Source organism: Atractosteus spatula, chromosome 8 (genome assembly GCF_055471065.1).
Source record: "Atractosteus spatula isolate fAtrSpa1 chromosome 8, fAtrSpa1.hap1, whole genome shotgun sequence".
Lineage (NCBI taxonomy): Eukaryota > Metazoa > Chordata > Actinopteri > Semionotiformes > Lepisosteidae > Atractosteus > Atractosteus spatula.
The window spans coordinates 8722395-8747532 of record NC_142713.1 but is presented as its reverse complement, the minus strand read 5'-3'; the positions used below and the strand labels follow the sequence as shown (position 1 = coordinate 8747532).

General features: G+C 40.1%; 1 protein-coding gene across 2 annotated transcripts; it reads right to left on the bottom strand.

The window, feature by feature from the left end:
* Positions 1-750: 750 nt before the first annotated feature.
* LOC148829161 (putative polypeptide N-acetylgalactosaminyltransferase 8) lies at positions 751-24868 on the bottom strand. 2 transcript variants are annotated; one of them, XM_088923150.1, is made up of 11 exons: positions 24589-24868; positions 16423-16672; positions 13658-13824; positions 13346-13529; positions 9494-9691; positions 8727-8841; positions 6811-6996; positions 3748-3885; positions 3085-3180; positions 2755-2922; positions 751-1019 (listed from the first exon to the last, which is right to left on the bottom strand). In XM_088923150.1, the coding sequence occupies exons 1-11, from the start codon at positions 24770-24772 to the stop codon at positions 900-902; spliced, it is 1806 nt and encodes a 601-aa protein (XP_088779276.1). In that variant the 5' UTR covers positions 24773-24868; the 3' UTR covers positions 751-899. The 2 variants fall into 2 exon arrangements, with proteins under 2 accessions (XP_088779276.1, XP_088779277.1); XM_088923151.1 differs by lacking the exon at positions 6811-6996.
* Positions 24869-25138: the final 270 nt, after the last annotated feature.

The following is a 25138-nucleotide window of genomic DNA, read 5'->3' as shown; positions in this document are numbered from 1 at the left end:
TATTATGTAAGGGGGATGCAACCAAATATGAACAGTACAGTACTTTAAATTGATTTTTCTCAATTCTTATGCTGACCTGAAATTCCGAACAAAACAAACACTGTCATTCTAACATGGCTTAACATGTTTTTACAAAATAATCCATAAATAAAAGCTGATATTCTATTCTTTTGTCTCATATTTATCTTTTGATCTGATATACAAATTTCAGTAATGCACAGCAAAAATATCACCTGTCTCAATACTTACGCGTTTCCCTTTACTGGCCAGACACCTGGTTTTGTCTAATTGGAAGCAATTCCTAAACTTTGCCATAAGAGTCATCATTGTTTAAAGCTCTTGGTTTTAGCACCAATGAATCCACTTAAAACCCTGACCAAAGTTTTCCTTCACAAAGAGATTCTTTTGTATTGAAATCACTTTTTTTTCTGCTCCCTTCATCTATCTTTCCCAATCTTCTCATTTTCTCTTTTCTCTCTAATTTTTTTCTTTTTGGGTCACACCTTGTATCGTGGTAGTGTACTGTGTGGCCACTAATTGTGTTTTTCCCTTTCCTCAGCCACACTGGTAGGTAACCTCTGTGATCTTTTCGTGATATACAGTATATACAGTAAATAGACTTAATAAGGAGATTGTGGGACATCATGTACCTGAAACCCACAATATACAGGAGATGCTAAAAGTTGACTAGAAAATAAAACAGTACATGAAAACCATTTTGTGGCCAAATGAATGGACAAACACCATCGATAAAAATCGCTTTTTTCTTTTTTTTCTTATAACACAAAACATTTTATCCCAAAATTTCCATGAAGTAATATTCTTAGATACCGCTCTTTTAGACATGTGGTGCACAGTTCATCCAATATCGATAGCCATCAACAGCTGCTGTGTGTCCATTAGAGGTCTGTAATAATGTGCTGAATTTTCCAGCCTTGACCTGTGCAGTTCTGAATCACAAGTGTTCCCTTTTCAACTTCAAGACATCTATGCGTTTCTTTGTTGGCCAAGGCCTTCCCCTGCAAAATAAAAGTACAGAAAAATATATACAAGGGAAAAATAATTCAGCAAAACTCTTTATAAATTTTCTTTCTGAAATCTTCAGTCAAATCGTGCATATTCCTGGAAACGTCCATGCTATGGAGGGTGTAGGATATTATATTTTTAAGAAATTGCTTGCATAGTTTAAAGAAACATTGAACAGCATTACTAATGTAATGTAATTCCACTGTTTAACTTAAAATTACAATGGCTTTATCACTGCCAGTGTTTCTTCTTCTTCATCCTAGCGTTAATCCCGCATCAGCGTGGTCCGCTTGTCGGCACGCCTGTCTCCATTTGGTGGTTTGAACCAAATCTTTGAGCTGACGTTGCCATTAAAAGCGACCAAGAATACTCCAACCGCCTGCCATCGGAGTGGGGGAGGAGAACAAAGTAATGTAGCCAATTTATAGAGGGGGATTATTAGGAGGCATGGGTAATTTGGCCAGGACACCGGGGTTACACCCCTACTCTTTTGGAGAAACACCCTGGGATTTTTAATGACCACAGAGAATCAGGACCTCGGTTTTACATCTCATCCGAAAGACAGCGCTTGTTTACAGTATAGTGTCCCCATCACTATACTGGGGCATAAGGACCCACATGGACCGCAGGGTGAGCGCCCCCTGCTGGCCTCACTAACACCTCTTCCAGCAGCAACCTTAGTTTTTCCCAGGAGGTCTCCCCTCCAGGTCCTGACCAGGCTCACACCTGCTGAGCTTCAGTGGGTTGCCAGTTGTAAGTTGCAGGGTGACATGGCTGCTGGCCCTACTGCCAGTGTTTCTCGGTCATGTCAAAACCTTCTAGGACAATCCAGTTATCTTTTGATCTGGTTGCGCCCTTACCTGTCACGTATTCCATACGCTCTCGCAAACGCCGTCACATTCCCACGCGCACCCACTTAAACAGACGCTCACGCCGCGACTAATCTTCCTCCTGTCTTTCACTCCTGTCATTACTTTAACCCTCCTCTTTTCCCCATACCATCACTCACTATTTCAGATTCTCCCTGGAGCTTCCTAGTTGCGTACCCTCCTTCTATAGCTTGGTCTATTCCTGACTTTCGCTAGGTTCTGACCACGTTTCTGCTTTTGTGTCGGATTGGTCGCTGTATTGTCTCCTCCCGGTTTTGACTATCGCCTACCCTTTAGATTTCGGATATTAGGACTTGTGTTTCTTTTTTGGTAGTCTTTTCTATTTGGATTTCCTATTACTACTCGGGGAAATAAGCAAGCCTACCTGAGTCCTGCACAGGGTCTTTATTTTCAGCATTCATAATTGCTAACATTACCAGAGCCATACAGATCAGGCACTCAGAGGTATACTTACAAAAAAAAAGACAATTTCTTTGCTTGTGATGCTTGCTTTCAGATGATGAGTATCTATGACTCTGAGACTTTCAGTCTGAATGAGCTTGTAACAAGGGTCAGATTATCAGTGTGCGTAGGCTCAAGAAGGGCATTTCTGATTCAAAAGCAGATGGGTTTAAGGCCTGAAGTCATTAATGCAATCTAGCTCATTTTCAGCAGCTCCCTCAGAGAACTGTTTTCATATCCATAAATCAAGCAAAACACACAGGGGTCAGATAGTATTGGCCAGTCCTAAGGAATCAATAAAATTTGTTGCTTTTTTAAGGTCTCTCAGTACACTTATGGTGCCATTGAAAGAAAAAAAACGCGAAACCACCGCATACTTTAAAGCTGAAGACCTTACCTGCTTAAAGTCCCAGTAGATGCTATAGCCTTTTTGTCTTGCCACATTGCAGTCATACAGGCCTGGGGTACTGCCTGTACGTGGGTCAACCAGACATCTGTTGTTGTTGTATTTGTGAGACTTAATACCTCCAATGTAAACTTCACCATGTTTACGGATGTATACTCGCTGGAAGGTGACAAAAGAAACACAATATATCTTATTCCTTCACATCTGAACACCAGAATGATTCCCACTGGGACAATAGAGCACTCGAGCCCGAACACTTAAACACATTTTCAGTGAGAAATACAGTCAAGTATACTGGGAGTGCACATTGTAAATAGTTACCTGTGGACCATAGTAGTGACATCCATATGCAATAGGTACATGTCCAGGAACAGGCCCCTGATCGATACAAACATTCTCTTTCACAGTGTTCTTCATCTGTAAATTTACAAAGCAAAAAAAAAAATGTCCTAAAATATAAGCAGGGTCAAACTCTTCATCTAATGATTTGAAGTCACCAAGCTTGAAAACTATAGTAGAGTATGTGTCATATCACACATACCTTATGTATCAATACAATAATTTCACGTCTCATCACTTTTAAAAACTGTTTATCCAATTCAGACTGATGGTTTGGAGTCTATCCCAGGAAACACTGGGGACAAGGCAGGATACGCCCTGGATGGGACGCCAGTCCATAGGAGGGCACATACAGAGACACAATCACACCAGGGCCAATTTTCCTAGAAGCTAACTAACCTACTGACATGTCTTTGGAGTGTGGGAGGAAAACGGAGCACCTGGAGAAAACCCATACTAATGTTGGGAGAACATACAAACTCCACACACATATCACCCAATGAACTGATCCCAGGGCCCCAGCACTGTGAGGCAGCAGTGCTAACAATGATGCTACCTTTTGGGCTATATATTTACAGTATATTAGAAAAATATAGTTTTTTTTTAGGTTCAGAAGATTTCTAAGCAAAGACGAGGACTACTTACAGCCCCATAAGCAACAATGTCTTTCCAAGGGTCCAGCTTAGGGTAGACGTTGTCTATATACCACTGGAAGGGCTTACAGTTCAGCTTTTCCCTGAGTTTCTTTCTTTCAGAGACATCCCCAATGTCAATTCCATGGTTCTGGAAGAAAGAATGAATCCTGTCAGTTACTGAATGACAATGTAATACGGTTCAATTTAGTTTAGTATATTACGTATATACTATATATTAGTATATACTAAACTATGTACGTAGTTTAGTATATTAGTTTAGTTTAGTATACGCTTAGAAGCTAGCCCATTTCAAAATCTCACATCTGAGATGTGACAGATAATGCTCTGCAATTTGCTAACACACCGCATACTTCATTCATCCATCTACCCACCATCGGTCGTGGGAAAGCCATGAACTTATGGTACATGCCATGGTATTCAGCAGCCTATCCCAGAAGCCAAGGGGTTCAGGGCAGGGCTGTGTCATGGATGAGCTCACAGAAACAAGCACACAGTGTCAGTTTAGACACACCATTTAATCTGTCCAGCACCTTCTTAAGAGGCTGGACACAAGAATACCTGGAGAGAACTCCTGTAGAACTAGAGAGAACATGCAAACTCTACACAGAATACACTCAACCCAGGATCTGAAAGCTATGAGACATCGGTATTAATGGCCACAGTATAACAGATCAGATTTTCTTTTCACAGTGCTCAAAGTGTATTTAAAAATGGAAAACTGCATGCTGCCTCCACTGGAGGGAACCAGAGACAGGGAGATCCCATACCTGTGAGTTCCAGGTGCATCATCATTTATTTAATTACTTTGTATTTTAATTCAGTCCTCTTTTATGTTTACTTTTACTGTAATCTTTTTTTAACGAAAATATCCCCTCCCGCACGTAAGCTGCATTTTTCTACAGTGCCAGCAGTGTGTCTACATCTGTATTTGTCCATTCAATATGTATCATCTGTCATCTCATTAATCTCATTAAACATGAGGTTAGTCATGGGTGAATGATTCGCCCATCAGTTTTAAAACCTGTTGCTCTTCTTCCTGATGTAGCAGATTCAAGCTGAGTGTGTTTGAGATTGTGATCGTGTTGAAAAACGAGTTCTTCACCAAAACTCACCCTCTTGAAGCAAAACAGTTTTGATCCACATGTTTTTATAGGCAGTACATGTAATTTTTAACTGAATAACCGTATTCCAAAAAGCTTATTCACTGCTCTTTCTATCAAAACATTTCTCCACTATTCATCTTCTCGCTTAACTAAACAGGTTAAGGCCTTGTCTGTGATTTCCTGGTCTAAATAAGCCACGATTCTCTGATTTAGTATTCTCTTAGGTTTTCAATTGAGGACATTTCTGTGCACAGATCATCTATTGTATTTATGGTTGATGGTGCTCTGAACTTCAGTCAAAGCATTTGTCTTGTTTTGCTTTCCCATGTCAACTTTTCAGACAAATGATAATTACTTACAGTATGTCCAATTATCGCATTCGATGTTTTACTCCAGTTATTGTTACATACAAAATAAAAATTCCAGATTTTTATTTTTATATCAGTTATAATTAGCTTCTAAATTATATCTGAGAAGGTAATGTATACTCCACTATAAGAGTTCATAGGAACATAACAATGCATGCAAATGAAAGCAGGCCATTAGGTCTATACAGTATTTTAAGGTTTTGCCTTCAACAACATGGCTGGGTAGCTTGTTTCATACTCCTACAACCCTTTGGGTAAAGAACTGCCTCCTGTTCTCTGTTTTTAACATACTTCTACATAATTTCTAGTTGTGTCCTCTGGCTCCTCTTCTATTATTTATACTGAACACTTTGAAAACCTGTATCAGGTCCCTTCATAATTTTCTCTGTTCGAGACAATAAAGTTTCTGTTTCTTCAGCCTGTCAGCCTACAACATTCCTTTAAGCCACAGAATGCAGCTGGTTGATCTTTTCTGGATGGATTACAGAGCAGCGTTATGTTTTCTAGAACTTTCTAGGTGAACATGATCGTAAACAGTATTCCAAATGAGGCCTAATGTATTTTTTTAGATAACTGATTTATCTTTACACTTGAATTTACATTTCACAGATCTGATTATATATCCTAACATTTAGATTACTGTATCTTTATTATTGAGTCGCCATATTGTCTAAAAGATGTACAATAAATTATATGTCCACATAATTGTTCTAAGTATTTTGCATAAGCAGCCTCTTCAGCATCTCTATTAATTGCTTTTACTAAGAGCCTACACTTCTGCTTCTCCTATGCTACCGAGTACAGAACTTTGCCCTTTTGCTGCCTGAGACATTCTGTTGACTTCTTCCTTAGTGAAAACTGGAGTGAAATACTTGTTTACTACTGTACATCAGCCTTTTCCCTTTCATTGTCTAGATGTTTTCCATTTTCGTTCTGGATATACAGTATTTCACCTCACTGTCCTTTGAGTAGAACTAAAACGACTTTTTTGTCCTCCTTTTCAAAGTTCTTTTTCATCTCTCTCTTAGATTTTCTGTTTTCCATTTGAATCTCTGCTTGCCAGTTTGTTGTGCTCCTGTTCTATAACTGAATCCAGTTGTTTTTTAAAAAACGTTCCCTTTTCTTTTCCCTTATACGCTGTTCCTGAGTTCTTGAACGATTTGGGATACCATTTTGTTTAAGCTTTTACTTTACTTGGGCAGCCTGTGGAGCAGTGGTTAGCTTTGCTGCCTCGCAGTGCTGGGGCCCTGGGTTCAATTCCTGAAGTGCTATCTGTGTGGAGTTTGTATGTTCTCCCTGTCTTCATATGGATTTCCTCCAGGTGCTCTGGTTTCCTCCTACTGTTCAAAGACATACTAACACGTTAACTGGCTTCTAGGAAAATTGGCCCTGGTGTGAGTGTGTGCTTGTCTGTGTCTATGTTTGCCCTGCAATAGACTGATATCTCATTGAGGGTGAATCCCAACTTGCACCTGTTGCTCTCTGGCTTCCTTGTAACCCTGTATTGGCTAAAGCGGTTAGAAAATGAATTTATGGATAGATGTACTCAATGAAAACAAGCTTGTCAGCTTTTGTTATTACCTTAATTGGAAGATTCCAAGCAACATTAATGTTGGTCTTGTACTCATCCATCCACACTTCGGCCACTCGCAGTGCATTCCTCTTCATGGTGACGCTGAGGTCAGGCAGATAGGGTTTGTGTGCTCTCTCAATGTGAGCTATCTTGGAACACGGCACAATCTCAATACTGCCCCCACACAGCCACACCTAGGTCATGTAAAGCACAGTCCAGTGTTTCAGGCACACCTACTCTGGCAATGAGTTTTTTTTAATTTTTGATCTTTACAGAAATGTGACCAGAAAACGCACCTGGTACACAGACCCGTCGTGGTCAGGAATCGGCACTTACTGCTATACCAAGCTGAGATCACCACTCAATATTAAGACCAGATGCTAGTGCAGTGCACCCAGACTTCATTTCTCACCTGGACACTACTGAGAATGAATTAGGACAACCTGCGGGAACTCAGTCCTGGCTCCCATAAAATTGAAAGTTTTAGTTCAGTGACTTGCAATGCAGAGCTGTCTAAAATGTCTTGTCAGACAGCCAGTTTCAGGCACGTGTTAGTGACTACAAAGATGTCAGATTTGATAACTTTTCAATTTTTATAGCAGCATTGCTGGAGAAGGACTAACTGCGTAGCTTTTCTGGTATTCGAGTTTTATTCACAATTTGAAGAAGACTGTTTTACGTATGTCACTTTCCAAATGTCAAAATCATCAGTTTACGAATACCGCCTATCTCGTCAGAAACCACAGTGCATCTGACAGCTGAGGGCGGTCAATACATTTCACATGAAGGGAGAAAATATTTATGTGGATGATTGAACAATGTGGACTCCAGGCCACTTTGTATGAGTGGGTGAAGAGAAATAAAATGACGAGCCAGCCTTTATGATGTTCCAATCTATGAGGCAATTAACAGTGAAATCTACAGTTATCAGTTTTGAGACATGCAGACGTAAGATCTCATATTAGAAACATTGCAGGAAGCCTAGAGATTAGTGTGTGTGCCGATAAAGAGATCAGTAAATATTCACTGTATTTTGTACACTTTGCAATTGTACACTTGCCCTGAAAGGAGATTCAAGAAACACTAAGTCATCACAATAGATGTGAGATTTGAAATTGGCAATGTGTCAATGCACCATTATACACTGAAAGAGGATACATTCATTCCCCACGTAGGGATAAAATCCATTAGTTTGAAGCCCTACTCTTCTGACTGTGTAGAAGAGTATTCTGTCACCCAACCTTAAAAGAAACTCAAGGCAAATAGTTCCCTTAATTGGGTTCTTCCAGTTGAAACCATTTCCAAAGGCAACTGCAACATTTTTAAATGTTAGCAGGAAAGAATTATTGGAAGTGTCCTATTTTCCTATTTTACACCATGTGAAGTACTACTTCTTTATGACAAAACTTGATTTCCAACAGTTGGAGAACCCAAAAAGATTACAGGGAAGCATGCTTTCACACCTGAACAACAAACTGGGCCAAATGCTAAAAAACATTTGTCACTTCAATACCATAAGGATTTGCTACATTCTGTAGCTGACTCATTGAACCTTACAGACCTCAGCATTCTTTCTTTGTGAAACACAGCCCTGATATTTCTTAAAAAGAGCTGGAACATCAGGAAGGATTGTGGAAGATACAAATGTCGGTAAACTGGGTCTGTGTAGCATGAGATGCTTCATGCAAAAGCAGTCAAGTTTAAAATACATTTTAAATATTTAGTCATTTTTGTGTATTTTCATATTATTTGTCTTAATAATAATATTTTTCATATTATTATATGGCTTATTATTTTAAGCCATAAATTATTGAATACATACAGTACATTCATAGGCTTAGTAATATGTTTAAAGCACATTATGCACAGAGCATATTGTAATATGTAAAGATGTTGGCATTATTGTGATCTTGTGGTGACTTACACGGACTCCCAGCTCCACATTTTCTCCACCGTAGATTTTCATTCCAGCATCTAAAGTGCCAATTTCTCCGAAGAATATTCTGTCTACAACAAGAATTCCCATAATAGAGGGGCTTCTGCCAAAAACACAAAACAAGTGTTCGGTGATAATCGGGTTGTTGATTTAGATGTGAGAATTGACTGATGTGAGTGCGTCTCACAGTTGAAAGACAGATAGGAGTGGTTTACAGTCCTAGCTCTTTATGGATGCTGTCCAAGAGGTTTTATAGAGCAAAAATCAATTTATGATTTTAAGACTTCAGGGAACAAAGCCGTGAGCAGAGGTTGAATGTATAACCAAAAGACACCACACTGCTTCAGAGCTGGAGATGTGCAATCCTGAAGTATATCTAAATGTGAAATTCAGAAGATCTTCTTGGTAAGGATCACAGCTAATCAGAGCCTGTCTTGAAACCACTGGGTGTGAGATGATACACCCAGAATAGGATGCCAGCCTATCACGGGGCGAATGCACAGAAGCACACATAGACAATGCAGAGCCCAGAAATCAGTCTCTGGGAGAACTTCCAGAGAAAACCCATCCAGATAACAGGGTGAACTGCAAGCTGCACACAGAAGCCACCTCATACCAAAATCACACCCAGTGTGCAAACACTATGTAAGACAGGAGCACTAAGGACTATGTCACCTTGCTGCCATCAGATCATGTTCTCTGTAACCTACAGAACCTGGTTTTGTCCTTGAAGCGGCCGGTGGCGAGTGACTTACTTTCCTGGAAGGGATTCGTCCTTTAGTTTGTACCAGTCAGGCTGGAAGGACTCATACATGCACCACAGAGCCCAGTCAAAGGCATGAGCAGCAGGAATATAAGGAGTGACTTCCAAATTGTCGAAATTCACTCTGTCAAACACAGGGGACACGATCACAGTGCGATCTTCTTTTATTCTTGCAAGTAGTGGCTCAGCCCTACAAAAAAAACAAACAAACATTTACACAGTCACTATATGCACGCTTGTGAAAAGAGCACTAAGAAATCCTGACCTATTTTGCAATACTACATGTAATTGGAGTCCAAGTCAGCTCTCCTTAGTGGTGGTTATCTGAGAATGTTAAGGTGAGCTTTTGTCCCTCTTAAAATTATTTCACGTCCAGCCAAAGAAATATGTAAAAACATGTACAATATTAGAATGAAGTATAGCCCAAAGCAACACAAATAAGTATGCAAAACAAGTAAAGAACATTGAGGGCTTTCGAAACTATCTTGCCCAGTAGTAACAATAATACTGTAACAACATTTAAACATGAACACACCACATTTTTCACCACTTTAAGCCTGCTGTCACTAATGAGACACACTTCTGACTGACCCATTCACCAAGGATAATCTGTGACTTGCAGATTATTTAGAGGATATTTACATGATAATATACAAAGTATTACATTAAATACATTTGTTCCAGTTAAATCCATTAAGGTGGAGAGTAATATTTTACCCTTCCTTAACTGTGTATAATTTTTCTAGACTTCTTCATGTGCAATAATCTTGTTTTGTTTTCCCCTTCTTAACTTGTGTTACAGCCTTAAAGGGGAACTGCAAAGCTATTTTTATATTTCAGAGTTAGAAAGAATTGACATCGATGAGTGCATTTCAAACCTCAATGAAAGTACACAGTAACATGCAAAGCCTCCAGGTCACATCACAAAATAGACTAAATTTCCAGGTATGAGCAGTGCCATATTCTTTGGTTATTCCAGCTCGTCACCATGCTTAAAAGTGACTTGTCTGTGAGAGCCATTCCTCATAGAATGAGCCACTCCCATTCAACAACATTGGACTTATTGAAGAAAGAAAAAAATAAACTCTCTACAAGACAGATCACATCCAGTAAGGGGACTGGGGTTATAAAACACACAGTCCATCAAACGTTTACATTTAATAACACCTCTCCAAGTCATTAAGGTAGGTCAGCGATCCATTGAGAAATCCCTACAGCCAGGATTCCTTTCATTCCAGTAACCTCATCCAAATACTACACGAGCAAGGCCCCCCTACCACATTCGATACCATGTGTGAACATTAAAATCACAGATGTCAAGACCTGAACTCAGCCTTGACCAGTGAACCTTCAGGAGCAGGTGCTGCACAAGAGGAATGGTAAAGCATCCCACAGTCTTTCACGTATCCAGTAGTCCACACAATCATCGATGACAGCTCTGCGTGAAGATTGTGGATGTACTGGCAGTAGGTCTTGGTTTGTCATATAAATCACGAGACCTCTCTTAATCCATTTAATAATTGCCTGGAATGTATTTACATGTAATCAATCCCAATTGCGCACTTGATCTTAGCCACATTTTGCTCCCAGTCCTGCTAAACATTATATTGAACCTTGCATTTGTCTTCAAAAAGCCACTTATACTGCTGAGGGTAAAGACAAGGCAGCCTATCCCAGAAGCCTAGGGTGCAAGATGGGGCTAAGAGCTCACAGATGTTGTCCTGGAAAGAAAGCCAGGCCTTTGCAGGTCCACAAAGTAAAGGTAAATGTTGGACAGCTGATCGAATCTAGCCAGCATGCCTTTAGGAGCTAAAAGGAAAACCAGATCTCTGCGTAAAAAAAACTACTGTATGCAAAAAATGGGGAGAACCTGTGAACTCCACACAAATGCCCAAGCTTGGCTCTGAACCAGCATTCACAGATCCATTGCAGGCACTAGTATTAGCCACCATTCCACCGTTCCAGACCTTAAATTGAACATACATAAGCAACTTTAGCAGCTTTGGTGTAAGTGGTGTAGCATTATGGTATTCCAATGTGATTACGCTGACTGACAAATTGAAAAGAAATGGAGCCCTAACACTGACCAAGGCCCCAAATATGTCTGCAGCTGGGCTTGGATCACTACTGTTCGCATAGGATTACTGGCCCTATCCCAAATTTATCGCAGTTGTCCATAAAGTGGTTAAATTCTGTGTTGCGTTTTCATTGAGCTTTAGTATAGAGTACAAAGATGTATGGGAATTGAGAAAACAGGTAGAAAGAATGTTACCTTATCCTTCCGGGTTTTTAAATAATCACCTGATCCTGATAGCAGTAGCTCAACTGTTCTGAAATAGATCTGTCTTATCTGAACCTACATTCCTCTTACGCTGAACAATACCCTTTTGTATTTCCTTTACTGCCGTAGTGTTCGCCACTCCCCTTACTTATCTTATCTGAAAAGCTTAACAGGTGAGATCTTAACAAACACCTGTAACACATGCTAATAATGCTTTGATGATGATTTTTCTTCCCTGATTATTTTTACATTAACATGTCTACAGCATTCAGTATGAGATGCACCCTACAGTATATAGAACTTTATGAAAAGCCTGCTCAAAACCTAAATACATCCTGTGCTCTACTGCCCATTATCCTCTGACACGGGTAATTTTTCAAATAAACCATATCTGCTGATCATCTCCTACAATATGGTTACACAGAGAAAATTCTCCAGCACTGTAGGTCCAGCTATAGTTTTCATAACAAGTATGACTTACACCCATCAAACATCTGATTTGTACTAGTCTTAGTACCTAAAGATGCTAACTTACTGGATATGGTGCACTGTAGGATGTGAAGATGTCCAGTGCCTTGCAAAAGTATTCAGACCATTTAAAGGTTTTCAAATGATACATTACTTACACATCTTTTTCCAATCAGTATTTTTATTGCAAACTCACATTTTTATACCTTTACTTTTGATTTACTGTATAACCAATAATCCCTTAACAGACTGGGGTTTTTATTCAGTGAATGTAACTCTCACTTAAATGGTACATAGGCTGAGGCCAATAGTAAGGCAATTGTATCCTTGTTAAGGCAATTTCTTTCACCTGTGTAAACTCTCGAGTGATCAGAGCACAGGGGTGTGAATACCTATACAAGCAGCATATTTCAGTTTTTGACTTTCTTTAAGATATCTGCTGCCAAATAACTAATTTGGCCTTTGCACATTTTCTGTTTGAGCATGTGAGTTTGCAATAACAATACTGACTGGAAAAAGATGTGTAAGTATCATCTGTAACCGAGCAACATTTGAAAATGTTTAAAGGGTCTGGATACTTTTGCAAGGAACTGTATTTTGAACGGTCCCACACTTCACTGTAGCTATGAGTCTCCAACTGTTAATCTCCTTGTTTCTCTAAGTCTGTCCCGCTGTTTTAAAAAAACAAAACAACTAGATTAATATCCTCTTGTAAGTGTATTGTTAAATTGGATCAGAAATCCTTCTTAGACCATTCTTAACCATTTCAGTTCAAGATGCCAAGCTCCCTATTGAACTGTTCCACAGTCATGCTCAGTTTCCACATAATTTCTTGGTTTAATTGTTCAGTAACATGGCAATGTTGTGTTCACTTCTCCATTGTTGACTTGAACATTGTAAAGGTACAGTGATAAAAGCCAGTGGTAACGGTATAAAGAGAAAGTAAAACCTAATCTGCAAATTCAAAACATTGTCCAAAATCTCAAGACAAACTTACGAGACCCAATCAAAGATCATTTCAACAAACTGGTCTTTACAGTACCATTATGGATTAAAAAAATTAACCTAGTAATCCATGTAATATTTGCATCTCACCATTCCACAGTAACTTCTATGTGGGCATCCAAAATGGCTACAACGTCAGCTGTAGAGGCTTTCCACCCAGAAATCCGTGACTGTGTCAGGCCCATCTGTTCACTGTGTCTCACTGTCTTCACCAACCCTGGGTGCTTCTCATGGATCAGGTGGATGTAATCATCAAGCTTCCCTTTCAGGTCCTCTGTTGATCAGATACAGGCAGGCAGTAAGACTATACAATACAAAATGGCCTTGTGATTAGAAGACACGATCAGCAAATGTTTTAGCACAAAATCAAAGACCACTCCCACGTCCACACCCGAGACAAACCATTTGAGCTGTTGTCGTCCACAAGCACGATCTCCTTCAGGAGGTGAGCAGGTGTTCTGTCTATGATGCTGCGAATTGCTCTCTTTATCACTGACAGAGCTTCATCCAGGTAAATCAGCACCACACTGAGTGAAGGAAGGTCTTTGGGATATTTCTTCTTTTGACATCTTTGTTGAAAGAAACATGATTCACAAAGTTGGTTCCTTAACGGCATCAATTGCTTTATTTCTTAAAACCATATCCACAAAATTAAATTCAAGGGCATCTCTTTCGTTGACACATTGAATAGTGCTTATAGTTCTAATCTTTTTTTTAACAGTTTACAAAATAGATCAAACTTTTTAGCTCATTAGGTTTCCAGCAGTTAATTGATGTGAGGATCTCAATCAACCATTTCTTTAAACTTTTAATGTCATTTTTTATGTACTCAAAAGCAATATTTAAATAAAAGTGTCAAGGGAATGAAGCAAGATCCTATGAGAAATCATCTTGTGATCAAAATAGTCTAGAAATTTTGCTTTAAAAGAAAGTCCTAATTATATCATTTTATTGCTGATTTATAATACCATTATAATACAGTTGAACCATTCACATGATTCAATATTAAAAATTAGCAGAACAGCTGAAGTCACTGGATAGTTGCGTCATGTCTACTAAGAATGTGTTTGTTCTCTGGGGTTGTGACAGGTGTGTAGTCCTAAGCAGGAGTATTTGCAGTAGTATAATGGAAATAATGGCATGTTTGTTGAAGAGTCACTTCATATTCACAACCTTTCATCACTGCCATATACACCCCTTCCACCTCCTTCTGCTCTTCCCCTACTTGTTACGAAGCATTCTTTCAGGACCCTATGCAGAGGATACAATCCGGAAGGGAGTGAACACACACAGGGAGGAGACGAGGAACCGTAGGTGGCGTGAAAAAAGTGCTCCGGGGGACGTGGTCCAGGCGAACAGTCCAAAAGGGAGTCCAAAGGGAAGACCAGTGCAGGCAAAGACGAACAAAACAAAGTTAAAAGCCGGAGCGGAATCCGGCTAGGGGTCGGGGAAGAAAAAGGGGGACCGGAACCAGGGCTCGGAAACCAACGCAGAGCCTGGAACAGAGTGAGCATCTGGCTTTTGTAGGGAGGCAGGAACGGGGAGCAGGTATACAAAATCAACCAAATCAACCAAAAAGTGAACGAGCCGGAGCGCCCTTAAGGGGGAAGGACTACAATCGTGACACTACTGGAAGAAGCTTTCAATCGAGATCTTCTGGAATCTTCCAAAGCCCATAGGTTCTCCGCACTTACTGTAACCACCGAAAGTGGAGTTATACCCTCCGATATCTGGCCTGCACTGTCCCTAAATGGAATTTCTTAACTGAAGACTGCGAGGGATGACGACAGACAAGCCAATCACATCCAGCTGTTGTACAGCATATTGCAATCATTACTGACGTTCGCTATGTATATATTTCTTGCACACACCTCCTCTTGCACTTTTTCACATTTATCCCTCCTCCACCCCATCTCCACCTTTGCAGCTACCCCTTGGTTAACTCCCGTCTCCTCTTGACCAATCATGTTAAGCCAAAACTTAGTGTGCTTTAAAACATCTGATTCTTGGGTGGCGTTATTCCTTGTGAACGTTTGCTTGGAGTTCAGACTGCACGTGTGATCTTCCCAGGTTTACTAGACTTGCCATCTGCTTCCATTACACAAGTTCCCTGCCCTACAGTATGTTTTTTTTTCTAGTCAGGCCTCAATGAACATGTTTTACTTGATACAGCACAAACTATGTCTACACGTCGGCACATACAGTATGGCAGAATCCCTTCAGAGAATTAAAAAAAGAACATCCAGAGAGATGAGAAAGGACAATTCCATTCAAAAACTTTAAAACTTTAAAAAAACCACTTGAAACTTAAAAGCATTTTCATACTAACCCACGTCTAACAAGAAAACACAAAACACTTATGATGTGAATGTTTCGGGAATCATCCTGCATAGAAGAAATCAGACAATTTCAACACATAGTGCTTTGAAAATGGCTCTTTGGTGGCATTTTCATTTTATACCCCCAGGTTAAAACATTTATTCTTTGATTCATAAGGCTGAAGAATTAGCAAGCAGGGAGACTATTCACTATTTTGTTGATCAACCATTTTTTTTTGTGGAGAAACATGTAATACCAAATAGTAACATAACATACAATCCCATCTGTTTGTAAAAAACAGGGAATTGTGAGCACTGTAAGACACTTTCCACAAAAGCATAAAACACAAACAACACAATAATGCAAAAAAATGGTTAATGATCTAATCGTACAAAATGTTAAATTCAGAGAAATCACTACCTTATCACATAGTGGGAGTTTTCATGTGAAGTCTGTGCTACACTTGACATCTTGAGGGGGTATATGTTGCAGGGAATATATGTTGAAGATTAGAGTTCCTAAAATTCTAAACTTTTGTCTGATTCCTGCAGTAAACTACACTGTACCAATGGAAAGTATGAAGTTAAAAGGCATCTTTTGTTATAATAAAAAGTTATAAGAGCACATGTGGACTCTATTTATCAATGCAAAAAATGATCATATTACAAGCAAGTTTTGCTTTTCATCTTTCATTGTTCCTGCTACCTCAGTGTCCTCACTTCAGGATTAAATTACAAACTGGTAATGAATGAAGAAAACAGTGAAAATCCTACTAACAATCACAACTGTCACTGACCTTCGTCAACAGCAGAGCAAGCCATTAGGCATGAAAGCTCAGCATACTGTACCTGGGGTTCCTTGTGTCAGAGAGATTCCTGTCCAGTGGAAGCCTGTCGCTCAGAAACACATTGTATCCATATTTTTCGTACAAGGACTGAGCTTCCTTTTGCTCCTCTTCTGACAAATGATTGCCCCACTTCTGAAAGAGGTACGACTTAGGGAACAGTTTTTTTAACCCCTTCTGCTCCTGTTTTCCTTCTGCCTTTTTCTCCTCAGCCTTCTCCTCCACCTTTTCTTCCTTTTCATGCAATCGTTTGTCTACCGAGAGGAAAGGCACAGAGAGACACGGCATTTTATGGTCACAGCACTATGACGTCTGACAGAGATAATAATAATAATTGCTTACACTTATGTAGCGCTTTTCTGGACACTCCACTCAAAGCGCTTAACAGGTAATGGGGACTCCCCTCCACCACCACCAATGTGCAGCATCCACCTGGATGATGCGACGGCAGCCATAGTGTGCCAGAACACTCACCACACATCAGCTATCAGTGAGGAGGAGAGCAGAGAGTAATAAAGCCAGTTCATAGATGGGGATTATTAGGAGGCCAAGATTGGTAAGGGCCAATGGGAAATTTGGCCAGGACGCCAGGGTTACACCCCTAGTCTTTTCGAGAAATGCCCTGGGATTTTGAATGACCACAGAGAGTCAGGACCTCAGTTTTATGTCTCATCCGAAGGACAGCGCCTGTTTACAGTATAGTGTCCCCGTCACTATACTGGGGCATTAGGACTTACACAGACCGCAGGGTAAGCTCCCACCTGCTGGCCCCACTAACACCTCTTCCAGCAGCAACCTTAGTTTTTCCCAGGAGGTCTCCTATCCAGGTACTGACCAGGCTCACACCTCCTGAGCTTCAGTGGGTTGCCAGTTGTAAGCTGGAGGGTGATATGGCTGCTGGCTGATGACACTTATTTGTTGCAGAGCCCTCTGTGTGTCACTTTAATTGTAATCTGTGGGAGTTACAGTATGTGTGCTGACATTGAAAAGTAAGTAATTGATATGAGGATTCATCGGTAGTAAAGTTTAATCTCTGGCCTTCCCTGTTTTCCTGCATATCACCATTTAATTCCCTTGGATTGCTTTCTTCACTATGATTATAAACCGTGTTGATCTTCTAAGCACTGTAAGCCTAGATCTACACAACAATTTAAGCAAAAGCAAATCATATTGTCCCGATGGTAAGTTGTGAAGTCAATGAGCTAGACAGAGTTGACATGATTTTTAAAAACAACATGGAATGAGTATAGAGAAGAGATTTGCTTTATGTTATTATACCCCAGGGGGAAGGAGAGATGTCTTACACAGTAGATGCCAAAACCAAAGAAAATAATTCATTCAACAGTTAGATGTCACTTAAAGTAAATAAATATTACAGTATAACAGCCCTGAAGTAGAACAAACACTGCTGAGAACAAACACTGAATTTCATACTTGTAGGATGATGTTGTGCTATGCTTCCACATAGTCTTCACTGGTTAATTATTAACTCCTTTTTATTACTGACATTTGGGATCATATTTACTACAAATGTCAACCTGCCCAGCAATTGCAGATTCTAAATCTGATATCCAATGGCAGATTTGGGCTAGGCATATAAAATAATGCTCTGGTAAATAAATTCGGTCTGGCTTTCCTCAGGTTGTCCACTTCGATATCAGCGTTAGAATGTGAACGTGCCCATTGCCCAGTCTGCGGTATTTTTCCCCGGGGTTTTTTGCTGTTTTTTTCTTGTTTTTTGCCTTTTGTTTTGATTTTTTTTCTTCCTGGTTTCCCCTCCTTTTTGTTCCCCCCTGCTCCCTGTGTCTCGGAACTTTGGTTCCTACCTGTTTTTTGGTTCCTATCTGTTTTGTGTGGTTTGTCTCCCTGGTCTTTCCCAGGTTTTTGTCTGTTGTGTTTGTGCTTGTGTACTTTGTTTTTAGTCTCCGGAGCTCTTCTCTACCCCCCCTTCCTCCACCCAATAAAGGTTTATACCCCGGAGGAAGGGGTAGCTCTCAGCCGTGGATTCCCGGAGGTTTCCTTTCAGTTAAATGAGGTTTTTCCTCCCCCCAGTGCTGGGCAGCTCATTTATTTGTATGGGCGTCGGGAGCCGCCCATGAAGGGGGGGGTACTGTCACGCCCTCTGCAGCCAGAGGGCGCTCCTTCTCTGTCCTGTCCCTAGTTTCCGGTCTGCTGTCCTTCCTGTCCCTCTCTTTCCCTTGGGCTATATATTTCCGGGTCTTGCACTCTGTCCTCGCTCAGCATTGACGTTCGGATGTCCTGAGACCCGCCTAGCACCAGGGCGCCCCACGTCCGCTCCCTGAGGGCATTGGTTTCTATACGGCATTCCTGAACTCTTTGCACTATGAGCCCGGGCCTTTTTCCCGTCTCGCCGCTACGCATATGGGTCTTTTTCCGCTCTCCTGCTCCCCACGGTTAGTCCCTTTGGACGTCCGTGACAGTATCAAGTTCAACAGCATGACTAGGTAGCCTGTTCCATGCTCCCTTAGGATAAAGAAGTGTCTCTTTTCTCACTTTTAAAAATGCTTTAACAAAGTTTCCACTTGTTAATGATCAATTAACATTTATTATTAATTTAATATTTTATTGCCATGTCAACAAAGTTCATTGGAATTTGTTCCAGTGCAACCTAGATAAAAAACACACATTACACTTACACATCCACAGTACATTTTACTCAATCAATCAAAGGTCATTCCACTTAAGTATATTTAGAATCTCTCCCATCCAATACTTGCTGCATCCAAGATCTATGCATTGAGGTGCCCAACGGCCTCTGGATTCGTGCTATTTCAGAACCTAGCAGGGCTACATTTGATGCTTTGAAACCTTCTCCCCGAAGAGAGAAGTTTAAAAAAGGAGCTGGCAGGAGGGAAGGGGTCTGTGGACCCCATCTCAGCTCTGTTTGATGCTGCTGTTATAAATAGAAGCAACAGAGGGAAGATCGCGTCTGTTGATCTGGGATGTTGTGCGTACTGTACGACTCTTTCCAGCTGTTTCCTCTCCTAAGCAGTTGTATTGCTGTACCACATTGATATCGAGAAGGTGACCACTTTCTCAATCACAGTTCTACAGAAGTGTCATTCCTTTCTGGTGAAAGGGGAATGGCAATGGTATTTTTATATTTCGAGATTAGAAAGAATCTGCATTTCAAACCACAATAAAGGTAAAATGTACGCCGTAACTTGTAAAACCTCAAATTTACATCACAAGCTAGACAAAATTTCCAGGTACTTTATGCGCTATATTCTGCAGTTCAGAATGAGACAACAAAACTTCTGGGGACGTGATTACCATACATTGTAAAAAGGCAGCCTTGTGAGTACATCTCTTTAATCCAATAGAAATATTGTTTGATTTCAACATGGTTTTGCCAACAAATACTACTTACTTGTTAACTCTGCAGGCAGATCACATTGGAACATTTCTGCGGTGAAACATCTGCTGCACAACCTGTACTTATTTGCTCGTGACTTAACAATATTTTTACAAAGTTAACAATTGTGTGCTTAATTCGAACTTTGTAAAATGTTTCTATAAGGTCAATTCATTTATTTTGTTACCGACATCTAATAACCAGTTGAGAAATTGGGAATGCAGTTCCCCTTTAACACCAAACTTTCTCAGCTGACCTAGGGAGTTCAGCCTCTGGGCTTTCTTCATGCTGAGGCTGCTGTTAACTTCCCACTTCAGTGAGTGGCAGATGGTCGAGCCAAGAAAACTTTAATGACACATGGTGGCAGATCACCTCCTCCTCTTCGAAGTATACCACCAGCTCTTGTGTCCACTGGATCATTTTTCATCACTCATTGTAAATTTGTCCATTGTTTTAATACTTGTATAACAATAAACTTTATTTTATTTAGCAGCTTTAAAAGTAGCAACTAAAAGCGCATTACAGTGAGTTTAAAAAAACAATAGTAAAGATGGCAAAACATACTGTATAAGAAATACAACTAGTTAGAAGTACAGCAGAAGTTAGAAAATGGAGTAGTCACAGAAACAAATTAAGTAAAAGCCTTAATGAACACAAAGATTTGGAGTCTAGATTTAAATGCACTCAGGAAAGGTGACTCTCTGAGATCCTTGGGGGCAGAATCTCAGAGCTGCGGCATGTAGCAAGAGAATAATTAATAATAATTCCTTACACTTATATAATTCCTTAAATATAACTCTGAACACTTCACTCAAAGCGCTTTACAGGTAATGGGGACTCAACTCCAACACCAATGTGCAGCCCCACCTGGATGATGCGACGGCAGCCATACTGCGCCAGAATGCTCACCACACATCAGCTATCAGCGGGAAGGAGAGCAGAGTAATGAAGCCAGTTCATAGATGGGGATTATTAGGAGGCCAAGATTGGTAAAGGCCAATGGGAAATTTGACCAGGGGGCCAGGGTAACACCCCTACTCTTTTCGAGAAACACCCCAGGATTTTTAATGATCACAGAGAGTCAGGACCTCGGTTTTACATCTCATCTGAAGGACGGCATCTTTTTACAGTATAGTGTCCCCGTCACTATACTGGGGCATTAGGACCCACACAAGCTGCAGGGTGAGCACCCCCTGCTGACCCCACTAACACCTTTTCTAGCAGCAACTTTAGTTTTTCCCAGGAGGTCTCCCATGCTGGTACTGACCAGGCTCACACCTGCTGACCTTCAGTGGGTTATCTGTTTTGAGTTGCAATATGGGCGATATGGCTGCTGAACATCTGTGGCATTGCTGTCTTATTCTCCTCTTGCATGAAAGCCGGTGTTACATCCTTTGTCCTGTCACCCACAGAATGGAGACAAGCCTGACTAGAAAAAAAAACAAAAGTGCTGACCAGCTTTTCAGCGACAGTCAAAGACAACATAGAGTGCAGTCTGGCGATGTTTCCAAGATGGAAGAATGATGTTTTTACAATATTCTGCACATGAGAGACTAATGTCAGGCCTGGATCTAATACCACCCCCAATTTGTTCAATTTTGATTGAAATTCAAGCACAGGGCTATCCGGAGATAGTATCTGGTACCAGGTATCATTATCATCTTCTCTCTTCAAAAAAAGGGTTCCTGGAGCTTGTCCATACTGAACATTCATTTAAACCCCAGAATGTTTCAACTCAACCCCTCCATTGCGAATTGACGCTTCTCCCATCTGGGAGTAATACCAACAGACTCAGGAAATCTTTCATTCCCACTGCAATTACACTCTTAAATTAACCACCTTGTCTCTTGATTCTTTTCTCCTGTAACACTACTGTACTCTCTTCCCTTTTGATGATGTTTATTTGTCATTGTGTTGTGTTTGACTGTGCCGTAAAACACATTTCCCCTAGCTGACGATAAAGCTTGAATTAAATTGTATCTGGTTGCTATTCATTGGGCTGATTGCAGAGCAACAATCTGTTTTTTTGTAAAATATTGATCAAAACTGTACACAATGTTTTTATATGGTTTTACTAACCCATCCATCCATTTTTTGTAACTGCTTCTTGTAATTGAGGGACTCGGGGGAGCCAGAGCCTATCCCAGCAAGCAACGGGTGCAAGGCAGGGTACACCCTGGACAGAACGCCAGTCCATCGCAGGGCAGACAGACACAAACACAGACCCATGCACACTCACACCAGGATCAATTTTCCCAGAAGACAATTAACCTAAAAGTATGTGATGGGGATGTAACTCAGGAGTAGAGTGCATGCTCCTTATGTATGAGGTCCTGGGTTCAATCCCCACCATCTCCAGGTGCTGTGTATTGCCGAACGCACCTGGCAAAGGTCTCTTGAATGAGAGCTCTCTGTTTGTGTTCATAGCGGTTGTGCCTGTTGAAGAAGACAGCTGAGAGATCATTCAGCAAACGAGGCCTCACTCTGGACTCTGCACCTTCCCTTTTACTGCTTAACTGATTTTAATATTATTTAAATATTTACTTTTGATTTAATCACGCTACAAACAAATGTCTTCTCTGCTTCTATACACTTGGCATCCAATTACGGCTGACTTTATTACTATACTAACACATCTTGCTTCTCTGGCTCATTTCTTCAAAGCCAGCTTTCCTGGAATTGTAGGATTTTGATTTGCACGCAACCTGTAGAGTTTTAAAGTGGACTGCCATTCAGAGGACACCATTTTGATCTTAGTTCTCTAATGGCACTCTCATCTCAACTTCCCTCACTGCGCTTTCGTTGTTTGAAAAGGTTAGATCAATACAAGTATTTTCTCTTGCAGGTGCTCTGACAAATTGGGGCGGAGTGGTGGCTCTGCGGCTAAGGATCTGCACCTATGGCTGGAAGGTTACCAGTTCAAATCCTGCAGCTGGCAGAAGAACCCTACTCTGGGGCTCCTGAGCAAGGCCCTTAATCCCAACTGCTCCAGGGATGCCGTACAATGACAGACCCTGTGCTCTGACCCCAGGCTCTCTCCCTGTCTGTGTCTCATAGAAAGCAAGCTGGGGTATGTGAAAAGATAATTCCTAATGCAATAAATTGTAAAGGGTTAGTAAAGTGATATTGTTGTTGTTATTATTATTATTAAATTGGGTAAGAAGGCAGTGTTTAACCATGTCTACAATTTTGATTTCCGCTGTTATTCCTATTGATCCTTAACAATCTCCCATAAACTTTACACCTTTTTGCATAAATTCTTACTTCCTTTTTTACAGTTGTGAAATTCAATTAACACCTGCATTTTGATGAATACAGATCTTTATATTACAACATATAGGTAATAATATATTTCTCTAGAAAGTACCCGTTCTGAAAACATAGTCTTACGTCTACCTATCTTTCCTGTCTCTCTGTACCAGTGATTTACAACACCACCAAAAAATAGGTTTGGGTTACACCGTAACATTTCTCTTTATTGGGTTATCTGTCTTTATAAATAATTTCAGACCTAATTTCAGATGTTAAGTTATTTCATTTGACATCTTTGACACTGCATAGCTGACATTGTATTACCATGACCAATGATTATTTTAACAGTTTTTTTTTGTTGTGAATTCATAAAATGGAGACAGGCTGTTGCGCAAAAACATATTAGCTCTTTATTCTATGCCAAAAGCAACCTACTGTAGGTGAAGTTCACATCAGGTACTGTTGTGAACATTTTTAATGTTATTTTGTATTGGGGACAAAGGACATGTGCTCTCCAAGAACAAGTGAAGTGTTATACACCATGATTTTTATAGTATGAATCCTTTATGAACTGGCGAGGAAGACACACTTTGATTAATGCCAAAATGCCAAGTGTAAATATTAACTAAATTATCCATACATTTCACACCAAATTCTAAAGGTTATTAGCTTGAAATAATGGACACCTAGACATGTCAACATGAAATACAGTAAACTTTTGTTACAATGCATTTTTTTTCATATTCATCATCAATGCATTGCCATTCATTTATTTCATACTGGAATTCTGAGCATTCATAAACACAATAGAATGAGCAAAATCAAACAGAAACCTGGATTTGTATTAAGAATAAACAACCCTACTCTGGAACCATTCATAGCTTTCTGAGAGGTGCCTCCCTTTTATTTGGATGAGAGTTGTCCTTACTTTCACCCTGTGTTAGTGAGAACACATTATTACACATATTATTATTATTATTATTATTATTATTATTATTATTATTATTATTCTATGTCCTTTTTTCTAATAAATCGATTAAAAAATGAATTTTAATTAAATCTGCCAAGGTACACAGTATTGGTACCCATTTTGACCTTGACACCATAACTGAAAATTTAGCGCTAGCCATCGCGTTTTTTGCTTATACTGTAGAAGCACTCAGAACACCATCTCCAACAATTCAATGTGAACAGACTTTCCTGAGAGATAGTAATAGAGACATTTAAGATTTCTTTGATGTCGGGTGAAGGCATTTTATGAGCGCATACGGGGTAGGAAGATCTAAACCTCAATTTATAATGTAAGTGGTTGTACATGAACGTTAGTACACAATATACACACATACAGTATAGAACCGCAAATGCAGTATATAGCATGCTTGAAATGGCTTTGAACCCCCTATTTCAAGAAATTGTCGTTTTCAAATTGTGATTGAAATGTTGAAGTATTCAACATATTTGAATAAGAAAACGTATTATCAGTATAGTTGTAGTGTCCATAAAAGCGAAATTATTTTTGGAGAGGTCTGTGCGAAAACTTACTGAGCTCCTTGATGCTGGCGTCCAATTCATGAAGTTTTTTCAAGATCTCCGAGTCAAAGTCTCCGTTATTTCGCTGCACTTCTGTCACTGCAGTGTTTCCACGTTCTCTTGTATTTATTACAAAAAGCACTGCTCCTACACTAGTTATGACAATAAACAGCCTCTTCGGCCACAACGCCCTCATGTCTTTTATATTTTTGCGACGCAAATGGCTCTTCAATATTTCTCCACTATTTGTGGTTTGATGTGATCGTTCTTGGACTAAAGTCGGTTTTATTGGACTACAGACAGCGCCGTCAGTGAGGGTTGTTGGACAGGTATTTCTAATCCCGCCCCTTGTGTCAATTATTGTGCTTTCTTACAGGTAAGAAAACGTGTCTGAAAGTTTGAAAGTCATTGCGCCTCTGTACTTGGCATTTCACATCACCCTCCCACTGACTGGGGATAATTTAAACGGGTCTACATACAGTACACGTACGCTCTCTGTACCACATATGAATTTAAACTTCAAAATCTACATACTGTACTTTCACGTGGAGTCAAGGTCGAT